The 23,650-nt window shown below is 46.8% G+C and overlaps 2 protein-coding genes, 1 long non-coding RNA gene and 1 pseudogene across 6 annotated transcripts; 2 read left to right on the forward strand and 2 right to left on the reverse strand.

Annotated features, from left to right (window-relative positions):
* The first annotated feature begins 3,705 nt into the window (after window positions 1-3,705).
* Window positions 3,706-7,382, forward strand: LOC107972766 (melanoma-associated antigen 6). 2 transcript variants are annotated; one of them, XM_054676503.1, is made up of 3 exons: window positions 3,706-3,877; window positions 5,671-5,736; window positions 5,817-7,382. In XM_054676503.1, exon 3 carries the CDS (start codon window positions 5,882-5,884, stop codon window positions 6,824-6,826), a length of 945 nt encoding a protein of 314 aa, XP_054532478.1. In that variant the 5' UTR covers window positions 3,706-3,877; window positions 5,671-5,736; window positions 5,817-5,881; the 3' UTR covers window positions 6,827-7,382. The 2 variants fall into 2 exon arrangements, with proteins under 2 accessions (XP_054532478.1, XP_054532477.1); XM_054676502.2 differs by having other exon boundaries at window positions 3,858-4,313.
* A 6,103-nt stretch (window positions 7,383-13,485) lies between these two features.
* On the reverse strand, window positions 13,486-14,313 carry LOC107971229 (chondrosarcoma-associated gene 2/3 protein-like; annotated as a pseudogene).
* A 180-nt stretch (window positions 14,314-14,493) lies between these two features.
* On the reverse strand, window positions 14,494-19,605 carry LOC134807012 (uncharacterized). The gene is made up of 3 exons (XR_010154641.1): window positions 19,527-19,605; window positions 18,295-18,354; window positions 14,494-14,630 (listed from the first exon to the last, which is right to left on the reverse strand). It is a non-coding gene; the product is annotated as an uncharacterized LOC134807012 (long non-coding RNA).
* Window positions 19,606-19,610: 5 nt separating this feature from the next.
* Window positions 19,611-23,650, forward strand: MAGEA2B (MAGE family member A2B). Of its 3 annotated transcripts, XM_063803901.1 has the most exons (5): window positions 19,623-19,720; window positions 20,995-21,114; window positions 21,686-21,783; window positions 21,934-21,999; window positions 22,080-23,650. In XM_063803901.1, exon 5 carries the CDS (start codon window positions 22,145-22,147, stop codon window positions 23,087-23,089), a length of 945 nt encoding a protein of 314 aa, XP_063659971.1. In that variant the 5' UTR covers window positions 19,623-19,720; window positions 20,995-21,114; window positions 21,686-21,783; window positions 21,934-21,999; window positions 22,080-22,144; the 3' UTR covers window positions 23,090-23,650. The 3 variants fall into 3 exon arrangements, with proteins under 3 accessions (XP_054532414.1, XP_063659971.1, XP_063659970.1); XM_054676439.2 differs by lacking the exon at window positions 21,686-21,783 and having other exon boundaries at window positions 19,611-19,720; XM_063803900.1 differs by lacking the exon at window positions 21,686-21,783 and having other exon boundaries at window positions 19,623-19,895.

Genomic DNA, 23,650 nt, shown 5'->3' on the forward strand with positions numbered 1-23,650 from the left:
CAGAAACTCTCATTCATTGCTGGTGGAAATGCAACATGGTACAGCCACTTTGGAAGACAATTTGGCGTTTTCTTAAAAAACTGAACATAGACTTGGCATAAGATTCAGCAGTCATAATCAATTTACCCAATTGACGTGAAAACTTGTGTCTACATAAAAATTTGTATACGATTGTATACAAAAGATTATTTCATAATCACCAAAAATAGAAGCATCCAAAATGTATTTCATTTGGTGAATGGATATATATATACACACGCACTATGGTACAACCAGACAATGATACTACTACTCCTCAATGAAAAGGAATAAGTTCTGAGCCACACAAAGTTATACATGACTCTTCAGTTCATTATGCCAGGTGAAAGAAACCAGTCTAAAAAGGCTACATAGTATACGAGTCTATTTATATGACATTCAGGAAAAGGCAAAATTATAAAGATGAAAAACCTATCAGTGGTAGCCAAGGGGGTTATCTGCCAGGGACAAGGGATTTATCAGGGCAGTCAAACTAGTATGGTAATACTGTAATGGTGGATGCATGCTTGCTTTCATCTGAATATTTGTGTTCCCACAAAATTCATCTGCTGAATTACCAAGGTGATGGTATTAGGCAGAAGGTGGGGTATTTGGAGAATGACTAGATCATGAGAGCAGAGTCCTCATGAATGGGATCAGTGTTTTTATAAAATAGACCCCACAGAGATCCCTTGCCCCTTCTTCCATGTGAGGACATAGGGGAAAGGCAACTGTCTATGAACTAGGGAGCAGGTCTCCATCAGACATGAAATCTGCCAGCACCTTGATCTTGGACTTCCCAACCACCAGAATGTGAGAAATAAAGTTGTGTTGTTTATAAGCCACCCAGTCTACACTATTTTTGTTACGGAAGTCCAAAGGGACTAAGACAACCGCACGAGGCATTTGTCAAAACCCATAGATCTTTACAGCACAAAGAGTGAAGCTTAATGTACGCAAAGTCTAAAAGTAACTTAAGAAGTTGGAGAATCATGGGACAGAATGTAGAATGTTACACACACACACACAAACCTAGCTGTATTATACATGTATGAAACTACCACAGTGAAGCAAGTGGGGGGAAAGTTACCATATTTGGGTACTCCATCAAAGAAATATATTTTTTATAAAGTATAAGTCGGCCAGATAAACATGTAAAATAGTTGAACATTTGATAATCATCTATATAATTTTTCAGATATGAAAACTATTGGGATTCTGTTTAATAAAACGTCCTTATCTTTTAAAAATGCATATTGAATCATTTTGAGATGAAATGGTCTAATGCCTTAGATTCGCTCCACGTTATTCCAGAAGCTGATGTGCAGGTAGGCGAGTGTCTAACTGGAACCAGATTTGCTGTGTATTTAAAGTTGTTCATGCTGGGTATCTAGTATCCTGGGTTCATTACATTAGTTTCTATTATTCTGTATGTGTGAAGGCTTTCCCTAATAAAACTTTTTTATAATAAATATGCCATTAAAAGTGAAATCCTAAATGAAACTGACCACTTTGTAGAAATAAAATAAACCAGTAACCAAACTGATCCAAAAAGAAAAAGAAAACTTTAATTAAACTATAAAAACTGAAACTGTACAATATTCAAAGCTCAAGCCACCTTCAAACATTCCAGGTTAGGCAGTATTGGAGGCCAATTCTACCAAATGATCAGGGAAAACTAACCACCATCTTATCTCATCTCTTCTAGAACATACAAAATATTTACAATTGTTCAATTCATTCTTCCAGACTAGCCCTCCTGGATTCAAAAACCAGATGAGGACCACATCCCACCCTTGATGGAAAAAAAAAGCACACATTAAGTAAGCTCCCTTACATAGCAGCAAATATCCTACGTAAATTACTAGCATATTAAATAAATAAACAGGCTCTGCCCAAGGAAATAACATACGGTTTAACATTAGGAAAAAAAAAACGGTTTCATTGTAATTCCTCACATACAAAATGGAGGAGAAAAAAATTTGATCGTGTCAACGGGTACAGAAAAAGCTTTTTAAAGAAATTTAATATGAGTTCATGGTAAAAAAAAAAAAGTATTTAACCTACATTCAAAGAGAAATTGCATTTCCTAAAATCAACAGCAAACATACTTAAATGCGAAACGTTCGAATAATTATCATTCACGTCAGGAACGAGAAGTAGATGTAGGCTATTATCTCTACGTTTGAAATCAGGATTGAGACACAAAGAGCTATAAGTACCAAAATGAGTAAGTGGTATGAATACTGGAAGAATATGTAATGTTTAGTGATAATGCCATTATCGATCTTGAAAATTCAAAGGAAAAGGTATGTGGAATATTCAAGTGCATCGGCCTTCAGAACGAGGTGTGCAACAGATTACTACAGCAAAATCAAAATCTTCACCTCACGAAAGCAATAAATAACTACAACAATTAATAGACAATATGCCATTTGCAATAGCAACAAAATTCATGAATTGCCTGAAAAGAAGTCTAATAATATAGAGACAACTGTCGAAGTATACTGACATATTCAGGTAAAAAAAAGCTTGAAATACATAGAGGAGTATAATATATTCATTCATAGGGAGCACAACACTGTAAAAATGTAAACTCAGCTTAAATTATTTACAATTTAGTGCCTTACCTGTAGCCGCCGCCATTACAACAAATTTGGGCTGCTGTGCTCTGCTTCCCAAATCAAACCTGGAAAATTACAGAATGGAAACAGTAAATAAAAAACCAGTATCAGCAACAAAATCTACGCAACAAAACAGGGAAAGCCCAGGGTGAGACTCAAGACTGTGTTGAGCTGGTACTTGCGTTTGACACTTGCAGTGTTGGTTGGAGGGGGTTAGCAGCAGGGATGTTGGGGAGGTTTGTAGCCGGCCTACACGGTAGATGACAGAATGGGTAGAATAAAAGTTTGAAATTTTCCACTTCACTTCTTTGCACAATCTGAGGCAGCCCCTGAAAACACGATGCCAAGAGCCCTAGGTAATAGCAGGACACCAGGAAAATTGGGTTGGTTAAGGCAGTATGACTCCAGAGTTCTGCTAATAACAACCTGAAACCACCATAGTGGGAGAGGAATTACATTTTTTAAAAAAAACTTCTTTCAACAGAACACAAAGACTGAAATAGGAGGTCACTACAACCGCGGGAGCTGCCGCCCCGCCCCGCAGGGAGCACCTGGCCTGGGACCCGCAGGCATTCTCTACAAGGGGTGCGGCTGTGCAAATGCTCACAGGTGACAGAAACAGAGCATCTCCTGCCCATCACTTCATCCAACAGCCAGAGGTGACGAAGACGACCCTCCTGAGTGAGGACTGAGGGTCCACACCGCCCCCCCACCCCACACACCATAGAGGGACCACAGAATCCAGCTCAGCCCCTCTTGTCAGCCCTGGTAAACGCAGGCAATGATGTCACCCAGACCACACCCCTTCCCCCAATGCCACTTCAGGGGGACTCAGAGTCAGAGACTTGGTCTGAGGGGCGCAGAAGCAATCTGCAGAGGATGGCGGTCCAGGCTCAGCCAGGCATCAACTTCAGGACCCTGAGGGATGACCGAAGGCCCCGCCCACCCCCAACTCCCCCGACCCCACCAGGATCTACAGCCTCAGGATCCCCGTCCCAATCCTTACCCCTTGTCCCATCACCATCTTCATGCTTACCTCCACCCCCATCCGATCCCCATCCAGGCAGAATCCAGTTCCACCCCTGCCCGGAACCCAGGGTAGTACCGTTGCCAGGATGTGACGCCACTGACTTGCGCATTGGAGGTCAGAAGACCGCGAGATTCTCGCCCTGAGCAACGAGCAACGGCCTGACGTCGGCGGAGGGAAGCCGGCCCAGGCTCGGTGAGGAGGCAAGGTAAGACGCTGAGGGAGGACTGAGGCGGGCCTCACCTCAGACAGAGGGCCTCAAATAATCCAGTGCTGCCTCTGCTGCCGGGCATGGGCCACCCCGAAGGGGAAGACTTCCAGGCTGGGTCGCCAGTACCTCACCCCGCCGACCCCCCGCCGCTTTAACCGCAGGGAACTCTGGGGACAGAGCTTAATGTGGCCAGGGCAGGGCTGGTTAGAAGAGGTCAGGGCCCACGCTGTGGCAGGAATCAAGGTCAGGACCCCGAGAGGGAACTGAGGGCAGCCTAACCACCACCCTCACCACCATTCCCGTCCCCCAACACCAACCCCACCCCCATCCCCCATTCCCCATTCCCATCCCCACCCCCACCCCTATCCTGGCAGAATCCGGGCTTTGCCCCTGGTATCAAGTCACGGAAGCTCCGGGAATGGCGGCCAGGCACGTGAGTCCTGAGGTTCACATCTACGGCTAAGGGAGGGAAGGGGTTCGGTATCGCGAGTATGGCCGTTGGGAGGCAGCGAAAGGGCCCAGGCCCTCCTGGAAGACAATGGAGTCCTGAGGGGACCCAGCATGCCAGGACAGGGGGCCCACTGTACCCCTGTCTCAAACTGAGGCACCTTTTCATTCGGCTACGGGAATCCTAGGGATGCAGATCCACTTCAGCAGGGGGTTGGGGCCCAGCCCTGCGAGGAGTCATGGGGAGGAAGAAGAGGGAGGACTGAGGGGACCTTGGAGTCCAGATCAGTGGCAACCTTGGGCTGGGGGATGCTGGGCACAGTGGCCAAATGTGCTCTGTGCGCATTGCGCCTTCAGGGTGACAAGAGAGTTGAGGGCTGTGGTCTGAAGAGTGGGACTTCAGGTCAGCAGAGGGAGGAATCCCAGGATCTGCAGGGCCCAAGGTGTACCCCCAAGGGGCCCCTATCTGGTGGACAGATGCAGTGGTCCTAGGAACTGCCAAGCATCCAGGTGAAGAGCCTGAGGGAGGATTGAGGGTACCCCTGGGACAGAATGCGGACTGGGGGCCCCATAAAAATCTGCCCTGCCCCTGCGGTTACCTCAGAGAGCCTGGGCAGGGCTGTCAGCTGAGGTCCCTCCATTATCCTGGGATAATTGATGTCAGGGAAGGGGAAGCCTTGGTCTGAGGGGGCTGCACTCAGGGCAGTAGAGGGAGGCTCTCAGACCCTACTAGGAGTGGAGGTGAGGACCAAGCAGTCTCCTCACCCAGGGTACATGGACTTCAATAAATTTGGACATTTCTCGTTGTCCTTTCCGGGAGGACCTGGGAATGTATGGCCAGATGTGGGTCCCCTCATGTTTTTCTGTACCATATCAGGTATGTGAGTTCTTGACATGAGAGATTCTCAGGCCAGCAGAAGGGAGGGATTAGGCCCTATAAGGAGAAAGGTGAGGGCCCTGAGTGAGCACAGAGGGGATCCTCCACCCCAGTAGAGTGGGGACCTCACAGAGTCTGGCCAACCCTCCTGACAGTTCTGGGAATCCGTGGCTGCGTTTGCTGTCTGCACACTGGGGGCCCGTGGATTCCTCTCCCAGGAATCAGGAGCTCCAGGAACAAGGCAGTGAGGACTTGGTCTGAGGCAGTGTCCTCAGGTCACAGAGTAGAGGGGGCTCAGATAGTGCCAACGGTAAAGGTTTGCCTTGGATTCAAACCAAGGGCCCCACCTGCCCCAGAACACATGGACTCCAGAGCGCCTGGCCTCACCCTCAATACTTTCAGTCCTGCAGCCTCAGCATGCACTGGCCAGCTGTACCCTGAGGTGCCCTCTCACTTCCTCCTTCAGGTTCTGAGGGGACAGGCTGACGTGGAGGACCAGAGGCCCCCGGAGGAGCACTGAAGGAGAAGATCTGTAAGTAAGCCTTTCTTAGAGCCTCCAAGGTTCAGTTCAGTACTCAGCTGAGGTCTCTCACACGCTCCCTCTCTCCCCAGGCCTGTGGGTCTCCATTGCCCAGCTCCTGCCCACACTCCCGCCTGCTGCCCTGACCAGAGTCATCATGCCCCTTGAGCAGAGGAGTCAGCACTGCAAGCCTGAAGAAGGCCTTGAGGCCCGAGGAGAGGCCCTGGGCCTGGTGGGTGCGCAGGCTCCTGCTACTGAGGAGCAGGAGGCTGCCTCCTCCTCTTCTACTCTAGTTGAAGTCACCCTGGGGGAGGTGCCTGCTGCCGAGTCACCAGATCCTCCCCAGAGTCCTCAGGGAGCCTCCAGCCTCCCCACTACCATGAACTACCCTCTCTCGAGCCAATCCTATGAGGGCTCCAGCAACCAAGAAGAGGAGGGGCCAAGCACCTTCCCTGACCTGGAGTCCGAGTTCCAAGCAGCACTCAGTAGTAAGGTGGCAGAGTTGGTTCATTTTCTGCTCCTCAAGTATCGAGCCAGGGAGCTGGTCACAAAGGCAGAAATGCTGGGGACTGTCGTCGGAAATTGGCAGTACTTCTTTCTTGTGATCTTCAGCAAAGCTTCCGATTCCTTGCAGCTGGTCTTTGGCATCGAGCTGATGGAAGTGGACCCCATCAGCCACGTGTACATCTTTGCCACCTGCCTGGGCCTCTCCTACGATGGCCTGCTGGGTAACAATCAGATCATGCCCAAGACAGGCTTCCTGATAATCATCCTGGCCATAATCGCAAAAGAGGGCGACTGTGCCCCTGAGGAGAAAATCTGGGAGGAGCTGAGTGTGTTAGAGGTGTTTGAGGGGAGGGAAGACAGTATCTTCGGGGATACCAAGAAGCTGCTCACCCAATATTTCGTGCAGGAAAACTACCTGGAGTACCGGCAGGTCCCCGGCAGTGATCCTGCATGCTATGAGTTCCTGTGGGGTCCAAGGGCCCTCATTGAAACCAGCTATGTGAAAGTCCTGCACCATATGGTAAAGATCAGTGGAGGACCTCCCATTTCCTACACACTCCTGCGTGAGTGGGTTTTGAGAGAGGGGGAAGAGTGAGTGAGCACGAGTTGCAGCCGGGGCCAGTGGGAGGGGGTCTGGGCCAGTGCACCTTCCGGGGCCCCATCCGTTAGTTTCCACTGCCTCCTGTGACGTGAGGCCCATTCTTCACTCTTTGAAGCGAGCAGTCAGCATTCTTTGTAGTGGGTTTCTATTCTGTTGGATGACTTTGAGATTGATCTTTGTTTCCTGTTGGAGTTGTTCAAATGTTCCTTTTAACGGATGGTTGAATGAGCGTCAGCACCCAGGTTTGTGAATGACAGTAGTCACACATAGTGCTGTTTATATAGTTTAGGAGTAAGAGTCTTGTTTTTTATTCAGATTGGGAAATCCATTCCATTTTGTGAATTGTGACATAATAATAGCAGTGGAAAAAGTATTTGCTTAAAATTGTGAGCGAATTAGCAATAGCATACATGAGGTAACTCAAGAAATCAAAAGATAGCTGATTCTTGCCTTGTACCTCAATCTATTCTGTAAAATTAAACAAATATGCAAACCAGGATTTCCTTGACTTCTTTGAGAATGCAAGCGAAATTAAATCTGAGTAAATAATTCTTCCTCTTCACTGGCTCGTTTCTTTTCCGTTCACTCAGCATCTGCTCTGTGGGAGGCCCTGGGTTAGTAGTGGGGATGCTAAGGTAAGCCAGACTCACGCCTACCCATAGGGCTGTAGAGCCTAGGACCTGCAGTCATATAATTAAGGTGGTGAGAAGTCCTGTAAGATGTAGAGGAAATGTAAGAGAGGGGTGAGGGTGTGGCGCTCCGGGTGAGAGTAGTGGAGTGTCAGTGCCCTGAGCTGGGGCATTTTGGGCTTTGGGAAACTTCAGTTCCTTCTGAAGGAGCTGACTCTAATGAAACTGGGTGGGCCCAGAGCCAGATTCTCAGAGTGTGGGAGAAAAGCCTGGAATGGAAAGCAACTCTGAGCAGTTTCTTTCGAATGGGGGATGAACAGAGAGGAATCTCTACCTCAGGCAGGAATGGAAGGTGTCGTCTGCTTTTGTCCCACTGCTGTTGAACGCAGTCCAAGATCTAGGTGATGGACATCCATCATCTGCAAGGGTTTCCTGAGCGATAAGGCTGAATTTCCCAGGAAGGGTGGCCCAGAAGCCCCTGGCCAGGTGCTTTTCTGCCGGGCAGGGAGAGGCAGAGGTGACTCCATTAAAAAGGCATTCTAACGAGGTTATCTCAAGTGCAATTTGACCAACCGTAAGCACGGGCTAGATTTTGGATGGTAACAAAATGGATGAAAATGGTGGTTTGGGTGGGAAAGCAGCTGGGAGAGAGAGAAGCAGTTGGTCTTTTGACGCAGATTGTAGGAGCTCTGAGCTGCACCTGGCTGGGCAAAACTCCTGCACACCCAAATTTTGAAGTGCATTCTCTGAGAGGAAATACTTAACTGAATTTTATGGAAGAAGCTTCTGTTTGGGGCTAATTATTCCATGTCCTATTGAGCTGTGTATTCTCTGGTAAGTCCTGGAGAACAACGACAGCAACAACAAAATCCCGGAGTGTTAGGGCCTCGGGTTAAAAAATATTGGAAATAACAGCCATCCGCCATTTGTTAGACTTCTAATTTATACCAGGCCCGGAGTCAGGTGCTTCACCTGCGTTGCATACACTCCGACTGTCCTACTAGACAGTCCTTATCACATCTGCTTACAGATGAAGAATCCAAGGCTCACAGGGTGTGTGAATTGGGATATAAAAACAGGGTATTTCCTGGGTATTTCCCAGGATCACGTGGCTAGTGAGGAACAGGGCAGAACCTGACCCCTGTTCTGAATTCCTTTAGAGCCCATGCTGTTCCCACTTCTCCCAGCCCCAGGCTGACCTCCTGACAGGTGCTTCATTTTCTTCTCAGCACTGCGCCATGTCTCTCAGGTGACAAAAAGAAGGACCTCGAGGCCAGCGTAATAAAGCAGGCCTGGAGAACGCGACAATGAGAATCAAACACCATTTGGGGCTGGTGTGCGCTGGGTTCCCTGAGAGCTGACACTGGCAAGATGTGTTCATTTCTGTCCAGCCCCAGCACTTTCAGAATTACAGCACATTTCCCCGGGTCACTTCCATGTGTCCTGTCTGACTCTGGAACCTATAGGGCCTGCTGATCAGCTCCTCACTGGTCCCCACAGAACAGCCCAGAATCCCCTGCTCACCTCCTGACAGGGAGCATTCCTTCTCACAGTAGAAGTCCTCTGGCTGTCCCGTCTCTCACCCAGGAAGCCATATGATATCAACAATCCTTTTGATATAAAAATTCACATGAGGACAGTGATGTTTAGACACCTGGTTACCACTCCGGTTGTCTTCAACACACTCTCTAATTGTTTTCTGAAAGGGCTGAGTGCTCTGTTTCGCCATATTATCTAACGGTTCTTGTGTGATGTCACCCTGAAGTTAGAGGGATTTGGAAACACCTTGATACCTGAAATCAGACTTTCACAGGGCGTCCTTTTGGAATTCACCTCTGAATACATGCACAGATAAATGGTCAAAGAGCAAACCATCCCTCATGAGTACTAGATGAGAAAAACCTTGGGAAATCCCAGTGGAACAAACATCTACTTACTGAGGCTGAATTCCTAAATTTCTGGAGTCCTCCAGGAGTCTAAAAACGATTCCTTGAAAACATGTCAACTCTAATGAAAGAGGAATAATTAAGCAGCCTTCTGTTTCTTGTCTGTTTACCTGCTCCACGGGAAAATACTGGCCTTTATTGTGCCTACAGGCACTCGAGAGGTGTTCAGGCTTGTGGAGGGTAGCAGAAATTCACAGGTTAACATTTTGACCGGGAATCGAATGGAGGAAAAGTGCTCAGCCTACTAAGGATTAAAGGGTATTGCAAAGGGAAGCCTTCTCGCCGAGACTTTCAAGATTCTTGGGCAGTTAGTTGTGATCGTATATTTGAAAACATCAGTTACATATTTGACACTGGAAAAAGTTGGAGAATGTCACGGCAAATTTGGCCTTCTCAGAAACTCCTCCTAGAAATGAGAAGGGTAGTGTAATACCAAAGAATCACCGTTGTTTTTGTTGAGCACCTACTATGTAACAGTTTATGGGGGAGGGTATAGTACTCACACACATTTTGTCTCTGTCTCCTTCCTGGACACATGGGAACAGTAAAGTCCTTGCAGTTAGGATGGGTCACGTGACATTTCCTTTATACCAATATAGGAGCAGAAGCATTGTTTGTCACATCCAGGCATGTGGGAGCCAGTGTGCCATTTCCACGCTTTGTCTCCGCTTTCACTAGCAAACATGGCAGCTTCATCTTGAGCTGGTGGAATCACAAGGTGGAAGCAGCTTGGATTCCTGGGTCCCGTGAGAGTGGAGAGCCCCTGGCAAACTGCATCAGAACTTATTTGCACATAAAATAAACTTGTGTTGTGGCAAGCCATTCATGGTTGTTCTGTTGCAATGGCTAGCAGTTACTTAAACTGACATGGCTAGTATTTCTGTTTGTCAGGTTTAATTTTTTTTAATTTAAAATGTAGTATTGTACATATTCTTATTGCAAAAATTATAGAAATGTAGATAATTCACAATTTTCCCCTTTACAAATCTCCTCCACATTTAACAACGGCCACCACCCCCACCGCCCCCTCAGAGGTCACCACAATTAACGGTGTTGTATATTATTTTACTGCTGACTCTAGGCTTCTCACTGACAGATAAACTATAACAATATATTGTTTTTATTTAATATACAAGAACAATGATATACATATTGATATTCTTTTATCACTTTATAAAATGGATGTAGGATCTTTCCACAACGGTAGATAGATAGATAGATAGATAGATCGATCTTTCTCACTTTTGAAACCACTTTCTATAATTCTAAAGTAGACATGCACCACAATTAATTAAACTCTTTCTTCCTAATGGACATATAAGTTGTTTCCCATTTGCTGTATGGTAACTACAATAAAATCAACATCTCTGAATATGAATTTTTAGGCAAACATGGTTTTCTTATAAGAAGGATATATTAACATGGACATTGGGTTAAAGTGAAAGGGTGAAAATAGTTTAACATTTAAAATATTTCTAAAATGTTATTACAAAAATGCTATACCAATTCAAATTCTCATAAAAATCACAATTGATTTAAAATTCTGAAATGTGGACAGGACATTTCTTCTCTGCTTTGAGAAGGATTTGGTCAGACTGAAGAGGAGCCAGGTAAAGAGAGCAGACAGGAGACCCTCAGCCCGTGAGGGACGATCCAGGGAGGATCCTGGGGAGAGCCGTTGCTAGCGTCCATGAGAGAGACCACATGCGAAACCAAGTCCACAGAGCCCCAGGCAGGCTGGCACTCCGAGCTCTAAATCCAGACTTCAGGCCGGTGGGGTCAGGGGCCTGAGGGAGAGAAGGGGGAAGGGAGGAGGGAGGACAGGACAATGAATAGGAATAGAGTTGGGAAATCCCGGCAACATCATCACCAGCTGGAGGGGGCCCTGTGATCTGAGTGTTGGCTGAATGCACCAGGGCTGTGCTGGTCAATCTTCCCGCCCTCAGAATCCCCTTCCCTCTCTCAGGAAGAGCTTGGCTGACTCCCTGCGTCATTCTGGGCCAGCTACCTCTCTTGAACACTCCAGTGGTCCTTTGTACCTTCACCAGCGTCCCAGATGTGGGAACTGTCTTCATGCCTGCTGGGGGCTGGTGTTTTATCCCCCGGGGACCTTCTATAGAGGCTGGGCTATGTGAGTGGGTTGCTGACTGATGACCAACTGCCGAGACAGGCCAGGAATGCCCATGAGCAGTTGAAAGGGGCAGTGGGGCTGCATGGAGGAGAAATGGGAGGAAGAGTGCCCTGGGACTAGTCAGCTCAGACTCTGCAGATGAAGGATTGGCTGTGGACGTGCCTTGAAAATGTTCCAGTTGGCGACTGTGTCTCAGATAGCCTTCTGTGGCTTCTGAACCCTTGGCACAGAACGGGACAGGTGTCCTAGGGCAGTGACCGCTGGCGTATGTTGCCAGCTGACAGTGTCTGGGGTAGGGGGCTGGACCAAGGTGTGTACGTGAGCAGGTTGTATGGCAAGGCAGTGCAGGTGGCAGCTTTCCTTGTTAAACTGATGGGGACGTGTGGGGTCCAATACAGGAAGCATCCTGTTGGGAGCATCCTCACCTCCATGACAGTGTTTGGGCCTGGGGAGAAGGCGTCTGCAGTGACCCTCTCCGTGGTAGTTTCCACAGGGTTTCTGAACTCAAGTGAGCACAGGTGAAGGAACTGTGGGTTTCTTCATGTAGGCAGGAGGCCCAGGAAGGGCAGACTCCATAATTTGAATCAAAGAATTCCCATGCCTGGTGATTTCATTCATTTCATGCACTTATTGATTCCTACAGAAAACTTTTATTCAATATATGCTGAGGAAACACCAAGTCAACAAAACAATAGAAAGTGGCAAGGCCCTTAATTCAGTCTGTAGGGAGTCGGGGGAGATGGTGAGGAGGTGTGAATCGCCCATCTGAGCCAGGGAAGCCAGGAAGGCAGAGCCAGACTTGGGGAGTGGCAGTGTGCAAGAAAAGGAGCGACAGCCTGTGTCCAGGCCAGAAAGCTCTCCTTCTATGACACTATCGATCTGGTTTTCTTCCTGGATGCTGCCTGTGTGTGAAAGCAACTGCTGCTCTCTGTGCCTACCTGCCTCTGTTAGTAGGGAAAATGGTCATGGTCAGCGGATGCTCACTTCTGCTCACCTTGGATCACTTCTACTGAAGGGATGGTTTGACAGCAAGAAGACAGGAAGAAACTTTTGGGGAGGATGAATATATTTTTCACCTTCACTGTGGTTGTGGTTTCATGGGACTAAACATTTCTCAAAACTCTTTGATTTGTTTCTCAGTACTTAGGAGAAAAAGTAAGCAGAAAACCAGGAAGGATATAGATGACCTGAAAAGCACCATTAACTACTCTGACTAAATAAAACAATAAGAAAAGCACCGCATTCAACAATAGCAGAATAAACAATCCTCTCAAGTGTGCATGAAATATCTCCCAAGATAGATGGTATTCTGGGCCATCAAACAAAGCTTACAAATTGAAAAGAATAGAAATAATAGATAGCCTCTTCTTAGGCCATAATATAATTAAACTCAAAACCAAACACCAAGATATCTGAAAAATGCCCAAATATTGGAAATTTTAAAATATGCTCCTATATAACCTATGGGTCAAAGAGGGAGTCTCAGGAGAATTTTAAAAATACATTAAGTTGAATGAAAGTAAAAATGTACATACAAAAAGTGGGATTCTGCTAAAGTGTGTCCTTGAGGGAAATATATAGCATATTTTAAATGTTTATATTAGAAAATGAAATCTAAAATCAATAACCAAAAGTTTCACCCTAGGAAACCAAAGAACGAAGAGCAAGTTGAATTAGAGAAATTGTAGAGGATGCCCCCCTCCCTTCCCACACTCCTACCTCTTTCCCCTTACTCCCTACCCCTACCATTTGAGACACACAGACACACACATCATTTTGCAACATGTTCACTTTATTTTCATCACCATGGGGCACACCCTTTGGGGTGTAAAATGTACTTTACACCCTGTTGGCTATTTATCTGGGGTTAGACCTCTGGAGACTTTTCAGATAGACTTGAAGTCTCTGGCCTTGCCCGGGAATTACTGGCTGCCCGAAGAGAGACTGTAGAAGGTGGTGGTCTCCTTGCCCTTGTGGTCCCGCTATGGCTCATTTTGATTGAGTTCCTCGTTCGGCTGGTCAGAGTGGCTGGATAGTGTTGGCCCACTCCATTCCTCAGGTTTTTTTGAAGCGGTGGTCTTTTAGGGAGAGGCTTTTGTTCCTGGAACTTCCTTGATGGGTCCCTTTTCCCTTCCGGGTTGTCTTGGGAACCTGGAAGGAAACAGGGAGATCACAGGAGGGCACTGGTTTGGGGAAGAGGATGGAGGAGGGGTGAGAACAGGGGCTTCATAGAGAAATGGTGCAGGCTGGGGTGGGGGTTGTGCCAGGGGAGGACAGGGTAGGAGTCAGAGCTTGGGTGGGCCGTTCACTTTGATAGGGCTTCTGGGCCAGGGTTGAGAGGATGCCTTCCACTTCCTCGCCTCTTTGGTGTTGGTGGGTGGTTGTTGGACAATGGGCTGGAGGCTCATGGTTTCCTGGACATCTTCACCAGACCAGTGTCTCTCAACAGTCTACTCCAGTCCACCTGGTCTCCCCGAGCGTCCCCCAGGACAGTGAAGGCAGGCCAGCAGGCTAGAAACTCACACGATATTATTATGTTAGTCTTGTGGGAGAATTCCTTTTCCAAGAAACCTTGGTCTTTTCTCTTAACACCTTCAACTAATTGGATGAGGCCTATCCACATTATGGAAGTTAAACTGCTTTACTTAAAGTCAACTGATGGTAAATGTTGATCACATCTACAAAATACCTTCACAGCAACATCTAGACTACTGTTTGACCACACAGCTGAGCAGTATAGCCTAGACAAGTTGACACATAATACTAGCCACTGCAAATATCTTGCACCGTACAGAAATGTAACTCAAAATGAACTACAGACTTTAAGTGTCAAAATTACTTTTTTTTTTTTCTAGGAGGAAACAAAAAAAAAAAATTGTGTCACCTGAAGTTATGTCTTAAGTCAGCTCAGGCTGCCATAACAAAATGCCATTGACTGAGTAGCTAAAACAACAGAAATTTATTTTATTTTTTTCACAGTTTTGAAGTCTGGAAGTCCTAGATCAAGGACTGGCGGGGTTGGCTTCTGGTGATGGCCTTATTCGTGGCTTGTAGATGGCCCTTTATTAATCTGTCCATTCTTGGCCTTTCCTCTGTGCATGTGCAGAGAGAGAGAGAAAGAAAGAGAGAGAGAGAGAGAGAGAGAGAGAGAAAGGTCATGTAGGCACAAAAGTACTTTCTTCTGTCTCTTCTCCCTTCTTATAACCAAACTAATTCTATGGGATCAAGGTCCCACCCTTATGGCCTCTTTTAACATTAATCACTTCCCTAGAAGCCTCATCTCCAAATACAGACACCCTGGGGCTGAGGGCTTCAAAATATGAATTTGGTGGAGGACATAAGCATTAGCAAAGAATAGACACACAGATTAATAAAACAGAATAGAGCTCAGAAATAGACCTGCACGCATATAGTCAGGTGATTCACAACAAAGGCAATAATGGTGAAAGTACAGGTTTGCCAACAAAAGGTGCCTGAACAATTAGACACCTATACACAAATTATAATAACCTGGACATATCCTTACATATTCCATGAAAACTAACTCAAGATACATCATAGGTCTAATGAAAAATGCAAAAACAATACAACCTCTATAAGAAAACATAAGAGAAAATCCACATAACTTTGAGTTTGGTGATGAGTTTTTAAATTCAACACCAAAAGCATGATCAAGGAAAGAAAAATTTGCCAAGTTGATTTTATTAAAATAAAAATCTTATGCTCTTCAAAGGACAATGTTAAGAGAATGAAAACAGAAGCCACAGGCTAGCAGAAAACATCTGCGGTACACATATGTGATAAAGAACTTGTCTCTACAATATATGCGAATTCCTAAAGCTCAATGATAGAAAAAATGAAAATAGTCAAAGATCTGAACACACACTACACAAAAGAAGACATACACATGGCAAATAAGCATAATAAAAGTACTGAGCACCCTTTGGCATTGGATAATTGTGTACTAAAATGGGATACCACTACACACCTATCAGAATGTCCAAAATCCATAGAAAACCAAAACAAAGAATACAAGACCAAGAACAACTGCCAGTGAAGATGTGGAGCAACAGAAACTCTCCTTCATTGCTGGTAGAAATGCAAAATGGCACAGCCACTTTGGAAGGCAGTTTGGCGTTTTCTTAAAAAAATGAAAATAGACTTAGCACAAGATTCAGCAGCCATACTCAATCAATTTACCCAATTGATTTGAAAACTTATGTCTACATAAAAATTTGTATATGAATGTATACAATAGCTTATTTCATAATCACCAAAAATAGAAGCATCCAAAATGTATTTCATTTGGTGAATGGATATATATATATATATATCTATATCTATATATATATATATATATATATATATCCAGACATTGATACTACTACTCCTCAATGAAAAGGAATAAGTTCCAAGCCACACAAAGTTATACATGACTCTTCAGTTCATTATGCTAAGTGAAAGAAACCAGTCTAAAAAGGCTACATAGTATAAGATTCTATTTATATGACATTCTGGAAAATGCAAAATTATAAAGATGAAAAACCTATCAGTGGTGGCCATGGGGTTTATCCGACAAGCACAAGGGAATTTATCAGGGCAGTGAAACTGGTATGCATAATACTGCAATGGTGGTTCCATGCTTGCTTTGGTCTGAATATTTGTGTTGCCACAAAATTCATCTGCTGAATTACCAAGGTGATGGTATTAGGCAGAAGGTGGGGTATTTGGAGAATGACTAGATCATGAGAGCAGAGTCCTCATGAATGGGATTAGTGTTTTTATAAAACAGACTCCACGGAGATCCCTTATCCCTTCTTGCATGTGAGGATCTAGGGAAAAGGCAGCTGTCTATGAACTAGGGAGCAGGACTCCACCAGACATGAAATCTGCCAGCACCTTGATCTTGGACTTCCCAACCTCCAGAATGTGAGAAATAAAGTTGCGTTGTCTATAAGCCACCCAGTCTACACTATTTTTGTTATGGGAGCCCAAACGGACTAAGACAATGGCACGAGGCATTTGTCAAAACCCATAGATCTTTACAGCACAAAGAGTGAAGCTTAATGTACGTGAAGTTTAAAAGTAACTTAAGAGGTTGGAGAATCACGGGACGGCAGGTAGAATGTTCCACACACACACACACACACACCTAGCTGTATAATAGATATATGAAAGCACCACAATGAAGCAAGTGGGGGGAAAAGTTAACACATTTTGTACTCCATCAAAGAAATATATATTTTATAAAGTTTAAGTTGGCCAGATAAGTGTGTAAAATAGTTGAACATTTGATAATCATTTATTTAATTTTTTAGATATGAAAACTATCGGCTTTTTGTTTTAAAAAAATCCTTATCTTTTAAAAATGCGTATTAAGTTATTTAGAGATGAAATGGTCTAATGCCTTAGATTTACTCCACGTTATTCCAGCAGCTGATATGCAGGTAGGCGAGTGTTTAACTGGAACCAGATTTGCTGTGTATTTAAAGATGTTCATGCTCGGTATCAAGTATCCTGGGTTCATTATATTCGTTCCTGTTATTCTGTATGTGTGAAGGCTTTCCCTAATAAAACTTTTTTTATCATAAATATGCCATTAAAAGTGAAATTCTAAATGAAACTGACCACTTTGTAGAAATAAAATAAATCAGTAACCAAACTGATCCAAAGAGGAAAAGAAAACTTTAACTATACAACAGAAACTGTACAATATTCAAAGCTCAAGCCACCCTCAAACATTCCAGGTTAGACAGCTTTGGAGGCCAATTTTACCAAATGATCAGGGAAAACTAACCACCACCTTATATCAACTCTTCCAGAACATACAAAAGACTGACAATTGTTCAGTTCATTCTCCCAGGCTAGCCCTCCTGGATTTAAAAACCAGATGAGGACCACATACCTCCCCTGATGGAAAAAGAACACATCAAGTAAGCTCTCTTACACAGCAGTAAATATCCTACATAAATTAGTAGTACATTAAACGAATAAACAGGCTCTGCCCAAGGAAATAAAATATGATTTAACATTAGAAAAAACATCTGTTTCATTGTGATTCCTTACATACAAAATGGAAGAGAAAAAAATTTGATCCTGCCAACGGGTACAGAAAAAGCTTTTTAAATAAATTTAATATGAATTCATGGTAAAAAAAGAAAATATTTAGGCAACCTATACTGAAAGAGAGCTTCCATTTCCTAAAATCAACAGCAAACATACTTAAATGTCAAATGTTCGAAGAATTATCATTCAAGTCAGGAACGAGAAGTAGATGTAGCCTATTATCTCTACATTTGAAATCAGGATTGAGACACAAAGAGCTGTAAGTACCGAAATGAGTGAGTGGTATGAACATTGGAAAAACATGTAATGTTTAGTGATAATACCATTATCGATCTTGAAAATTCAAAGGAAAAGGTATGCGGAATATTCAAGTGCATCGGCCTTCAGAACGAGGTGTGCAACAGATTACAACAGCAAAATCAAAATCTTCACCTCACGAAAGCAATAACTAACTACAACAATTGATAGGCAATATGCCATTTGCAATAGCAACAAAATCCAAGAATTACCTGAATAGAAGTCTAATAAAAATGTATAAGTTGTTTATAGAGGCAACTACCGAAGTATACTGACATATTCAGGAAAAAAGAGCTTGAAATCCATAGAGGAGTATAACATATTCATTCACGGGGAACACAACAGTGTAAAAATGTAAACTCAGCTTAAATTATTTACAATTTAGTGCCTTACCTGTAGCCGCCGACATTACAAGCAAATTTGGGCTGCTGTGCTCTGCTTCCCAAATCAACCCTGTAAATTTATAGAATGGAAACAGAAAGTAAAAAACCAGTATCAGCAAGAAAATCTACACAACAAAACAGGGAAAGCCCAGAGTGAGACTGGAGACTGTGTTGAGCTGGTACTTGTGTGTGACACTTGCAGTGTCTGTTGGAGGGGGTTAGCGGCAGAGATGTTGGGGAGGTTTGTCGCCTGCCTAGACGGCAGATGAAAGAATGGGTAGGATAAAAGTTTTAAATTTTCCACTTCACTTCATTGCACAATCTGAGGCAGCCCCTGAAAACACGATGCCAAGAGCCCTAGGTAATAGCAGGACACCAGGAAAATTGGGTTTGTTAAGGCAGCATGGCTCCAGAGTTCTCCTAATAACGACCTGAAACCAACATAGTGGGAGAGGAATTATGTTTTTTAAAAAAATTCTTTCAACAGAACACAAAGACTGGAATGGAAGTAGACTAGGATATCAGAGTGAATCACGCATACTAAGGGTAGGTGTTAGTTCATAGAAATAAATATATATATTGCTACCTACATATATACTTAGAAGATATGTAAACCGTATTTCTTCAATTCAGAGAATAAATCATTTAGGACCAAAGGTTTGCCAAGTGTAGCTCTGGCTGGGGAGGAGCCCCCGTGGGAAGGTGTGCGTCTTCTCCCAGAGGTCACTATCATCGCGGGAGCTCCTGCCCTGCAGGGAGCACCTGGCCTGGCACCCGCAGCCATTCTCTACAAGGGGTGCAGATGCACAGATGCGCAGATGCTCAGAGGTGACAGAAACAGAGCATCTCCCACCCATTCCTTCATCAAACAGCCAGGAGTGAGGAAGAGGACCCTCCTGAGTGAGGACTGAGGATCCACCCTCACCCACATAGTGGGACCACAGAATCCAGCTCAGCCCCTCTTGTCAGCCCTGGTACACACTGGCAATGATCTCACCCCGAGCACACCCCTCCCCCCCAATGCCACTTCGGGCCGACTCAGAGTCAGAGACTTGGTCTGAGGGGAGCAGACACAATCGGCAGAGGATGGCGGTCCAGACTCAGCCTGGCATCCAAGTCAGGACCTTGAGGGATGACCAAAGGCCCCTCCCACCCCCAACTCCCCCGACCCCACCAGGACCTACAGCCTCAGGATCCCCGTCCCAATCCCTACCCCTACACCAACACCATCTTCATGCTTACCCCCACCCCCATCCAGATCCCCATCCAGGCAGAATCCGGTTCCACCCTTGCCGTGAACCCAGGGAAGTCACGGGGCCCGGATGTGACGCCACTGACTTGCGCATTGGGGGGTCAGAGGACAGCGAGATTCTCGCCCTGAGCAACGGCCTGACGTCGGCGGAGGCAAGCAGGCGCAGGCTCCGTGAGGAGGCAAGGTAAGACGCCGAGGGAGGACTGAGGCGGGCCTCGCCCCAGACAGAGGGCCCCCAATAATCCAGCGCTGCCTCTGCTGCCGGGCCTGGACCACCCTGCAGGGGAAGACTTCTCAGGCTGAGTCGCCACCACCTCACCCCGCCACCCCCCGCCGCTTTAACCGCAGGGAACTCTGGCGTAAGAGCTTTGTGTGACCAGGGCAGGGCTGGTTAGAAGTGCTCAGGGCCCAGACTCAGCCAGGAATCAAGGGCAGGACCCCAAGAGGGGACTGAGGGCAACCCACCCCCTACCCTCACTACCAATCCCATCCCCCAACACCAACCCCATCCCCATCCCTCAAACACCAACCCCACCCCCAAACCCCATTCCCATCTCCTCCCCCACCACCATCCTGGCAGAATCCGGGCTTTGCCCCTGGTATCAACCCACGGAAGCTCCGGGAATGGTGGCCAAGCACGCAGATCCTGACGTTCACATGTACGGCTAAGGGAGGGAAGGGGTTGGGTCTCGTGAGTATGGCCTTTGGGATGCAGAGGAAGGGCCCAGGCCCTCCTGGAAGACAGTGGAGTCCTTAGGGGACCCAGCATGCCAGGACAGGGGGCCCACTGTACCCCTGTCTCAAACTGAGCCACCTTTTCATTCAGCCGCGGGAATCCTAGGGATGCAGACCCACTTCAGCAGGGGGTTGGGGCCCAGCCCTGCGAGGAGTCAAGGGGAGGAAGAAGAGGGAGGACTGAGGGGACCCTGGAGTCCAGATCAGTGGCAACCTTGGGCTGGGGGATCCTGGGCACAGTGGCCGAATGTGCCCCGTGCTCATTGCACCTTCAGGGTGACAGAGAGTTGAGGGCTGTGGTCTGAGGGCTGGGACTTCAGGTCAGCAGAGGGAGGAATCCCAGGATCTGCCGGACCCAAGGTGTGCCCCCTTCATGAGGACTGGGGATACCCCCGGCCCAGAAAGAAGGGATGCCACAGAGTCTGGCCGTCCCTTGTTCTTAGCTCTGGGGGAACCTGATCAGGGATGGCCCTAAGTGACAATCTCATTTGTACCACAGGCAGGAGGTTGGGGAACCCTCAGGGAGATAAGGTGTTGGTGTAAAGAGGAGCTGTCTGCTCATTTCAGGGGGTTGGGGGTTGAGAAAGGGCAGTCCCTGGCAGGAGTAAAGATGAGTAACCCACAGGAGGCCATCATAACGTTCACCCTAGAACCAAAGGGGTCAGCCCTGGACAACGCACGTGGGGGTAACAGGATGTGGCCCCTCCTCACTTCTGTTTCCAGATCTCAGGGAGTTGATGACCTTGTTTTCAGAAGGTGACTCAGGTCAACACAGGGGCCCCCATCTGGTCGACAGATGCAGTGGTTCTAGGATCTGCCAAGCATCCAGGTGGAGAGCCTGAGGTAGGATTGAGGGTACCCCTGGGCCAGAATGCAGACAGGGGGCCCCATAGAAATCTGCCCTGCCCCTGCGGTTACTTCAGAGACCCTGGGCAGGGCTGTCAGCTGAAGTCCCTCCATTATCCTGGGATCTTTGATGTCAGGGAAGGGGAGGCCTTGGTCTGAAGAGGCTGGAGTCAGGTCAGTAGAGGGAGGGTCTCAGGCCCTGCCAGGAGTGGACGTGAGGACCAAGCGGACTCGTCACCCAGGACACCTGGACTCCAATGAATTTGGACATCTCTCGTTGTCCTTCGCAGGAGGACCTGGTCATGTATGGCCAGATGTGGGTCCCCTCATCTCCTTCTGTACCATATCAGGGATGTGAGTTCTTGACATGAGAGATTCTCAAGCCAGCAAAAGGGTGGGATTAGGCCCTACAAGGAGAAAGGTGAGGGCCCTGAGTGAGCACAGAGGGGACCCTCCACCCAAGTAGAGTGGGGACCTCACGGAGTCTGGCCAACCCTGCTGAGACTTCTGGGAATCCGTGGCTGTGCTTGCAGTCTGCACACTGAAGGCCCGTGCATTCCTCTCCCAGGAATCAGGAGCTCCAGGAACCAGGCAGTGAGGCCTTGGTCTCAGTCAGTGTCCTCAGGTCACAGAGCAGAGGGGACGCAGACAGTGCCAACACTGAAGGTTTGCCTGGAATGCACACCAAGGGCCCCACCCGCCCAGAACAAATGGGACTCCAGAGGGCCTGGCCTCACCCTCCCTATTCTCAGTCCTACAGCCTCAGCATGTGCTGGCCGGCTGTACCCTGAGGTGCCCTCCCACTTCCTCCTTCAGGTTCTGAGGGGGACAGGCTGACAAGTAGGACCCGAGGCACTGGAGGAGCATTGAAGGAGAAGATCTGTAAGTAAGCCTTTGTCAGAGCCTCCAAGGTTCAGTTCAGTTCTCACCTAAGGCCTCACACACGCTCCTTCTCTCCCCAGGCCTGTGGGTCTTCATTGCCCAGCTCCTGCCCGCACTCCTGCCTGCTGCCCTGACCAGAGTCATCATGCCTCTTGAGCAGAGGAGTCAGCACTGCAAGCCTGAAGAAGGCCTTGAGGCCCGAGGAGAGGCCCGGGGCCTGGTGGGTGCGCAGGCTCCTGCTACTGAGGAGCAGCAGATCGCTTCTTCCTCTTCTACTCTAGTGGAAGTTACCCTGGGGGAGGTGCCTGCTGCCGACTCACCGAGTCCTCCCCACAGTCCTCAGGGAGCCTCCAGCTTCTCGACTACCATCAACTACACTCTTTGGAGACAATCCGATGAGGGCTCCAGCAACCAAGAAGAGGAGGGGCCAAGAATGTTTCCTGACCTGGAGTCCGAGTTCCAAGCAGCAATCAGTAGGAAGATGGTTGAGTTGGTTCATTTTCTGCTCCTCAAGTATCGAGCCAGGGAGCCGGTCACAAAGGCAGAGATGCTGGAGAGTGTCATCAGAAATTTCCAGGACTTCTTTCCTGTGATCTTCAGCAAAGCCTCCGAGTACTTGCAGCTGGTCTTTGGCATCGAGGTGGTGGAAGTGGTCCCCATCAGCCACTTGTACATCCTTGTCACCTGCCTGGGCCTCTCCTACGATGGCCTGCTGGGCGACAATCAGATCATGCCCAAGACAGGCCTCCTGATAATCGTCCTGGCCATAATCGCAATAGAGGGCGACTGTGCCCCTGAGGAGAAAATCTGGGAGGAGCTGAGTATGTTGGAGGTGTTTGAGGGGGGGGAGGACAGTGTCTTCGAACATCCCAGGAAGCTGCTCATGCAAGATCTGGTGCAGGAAAACTACCTGGAGTACCGGCAGGTGCCCGGCAGTGATCCTGCATGCTACGAGTTCCTGTGGGGTCCAAGGGCCCTCATTGAAACCAGCTATGTGAAAGTCCTGCACCATACACTAAAGATGGGTGGAGAACCTCACATTTCCTACCCACCCCTGCATGAATGGGCTTTGAGAGAGGGAGAAGAGTGAGTCTCAGCACGTGTTGCAGCCAGGGCCAGTGGGAGGGGGTCTGGGCCAGTGCACCTTCCAGGGCCCCATCGATTAGCTTCCACTGCCTCGTGTGATATGAGGCCCATTCTTGCCTCTTTGAAGAGAGCAGTCAGCATTCTTAGCAGTGAGTTTCTGTTCTGTTGGGTGACTTTGAGATTTATCTTTGTTTCCTGTTGGAATTGTTCAAATGTCCCTTTTAACAAATGGTTGGATGAACTTCAACATCCAAGTTTATGAATGACAGTAGTCACACATAGTGCTGTTTATATAGTTTAGGGGTAAGAGTCCTGTTTTTTATTCAGATTGGGAAATCCATTCCATTTTGTGAGTTGTCACATAATAACAGCAGTGGAATATGTATTTGCTTATATTGTGAACGAATTAGCAGTAAAATACATGATACAAGGAACTCAAATTAAAAGATAGTTAATTCTTGCCTTATACCTCAGTCTATTATGTAAAATTAAAAATATGTGTATGTTTTTGCTTCTTTGAGAATGCAAAAGAAATTAAATCTGAATAAATAATTCTTCCTGTTCA

The sequence above is a fragment of the Pan troglodytes genome, chromosome X (assembly GCF_028858775.2).
Source record: "Pan troglodytes isolate AG18354 chromosome X, NHGRI_mPanTro3-v2.0_pri, whole genome shotgun sequence".
Lineage (NCBI taxonomy): Eukaryota > Metazoa > Chordata > Mammalia > Primates > Hominidae > Pan > Pan troglodytes.

What these genes read in the sequence shown, in the direction of transcription:
- LOC107972766 (XM_054676503.1), top strand. Translation starts at nt 5,882, where the DNA reads ATGCCCCTTGAGCAGAGGAGTCAGCACTGCAAGCCTGAAGAAGGCCTT.
- MAGEA2B (XM_054676439.2), top strand. Translation starts at nt 22,145, where the DNA reads ATGCCTCTTGAGCAGAGGAGTCAGCACTGCAAGCCTGAAGAAGGCCTT.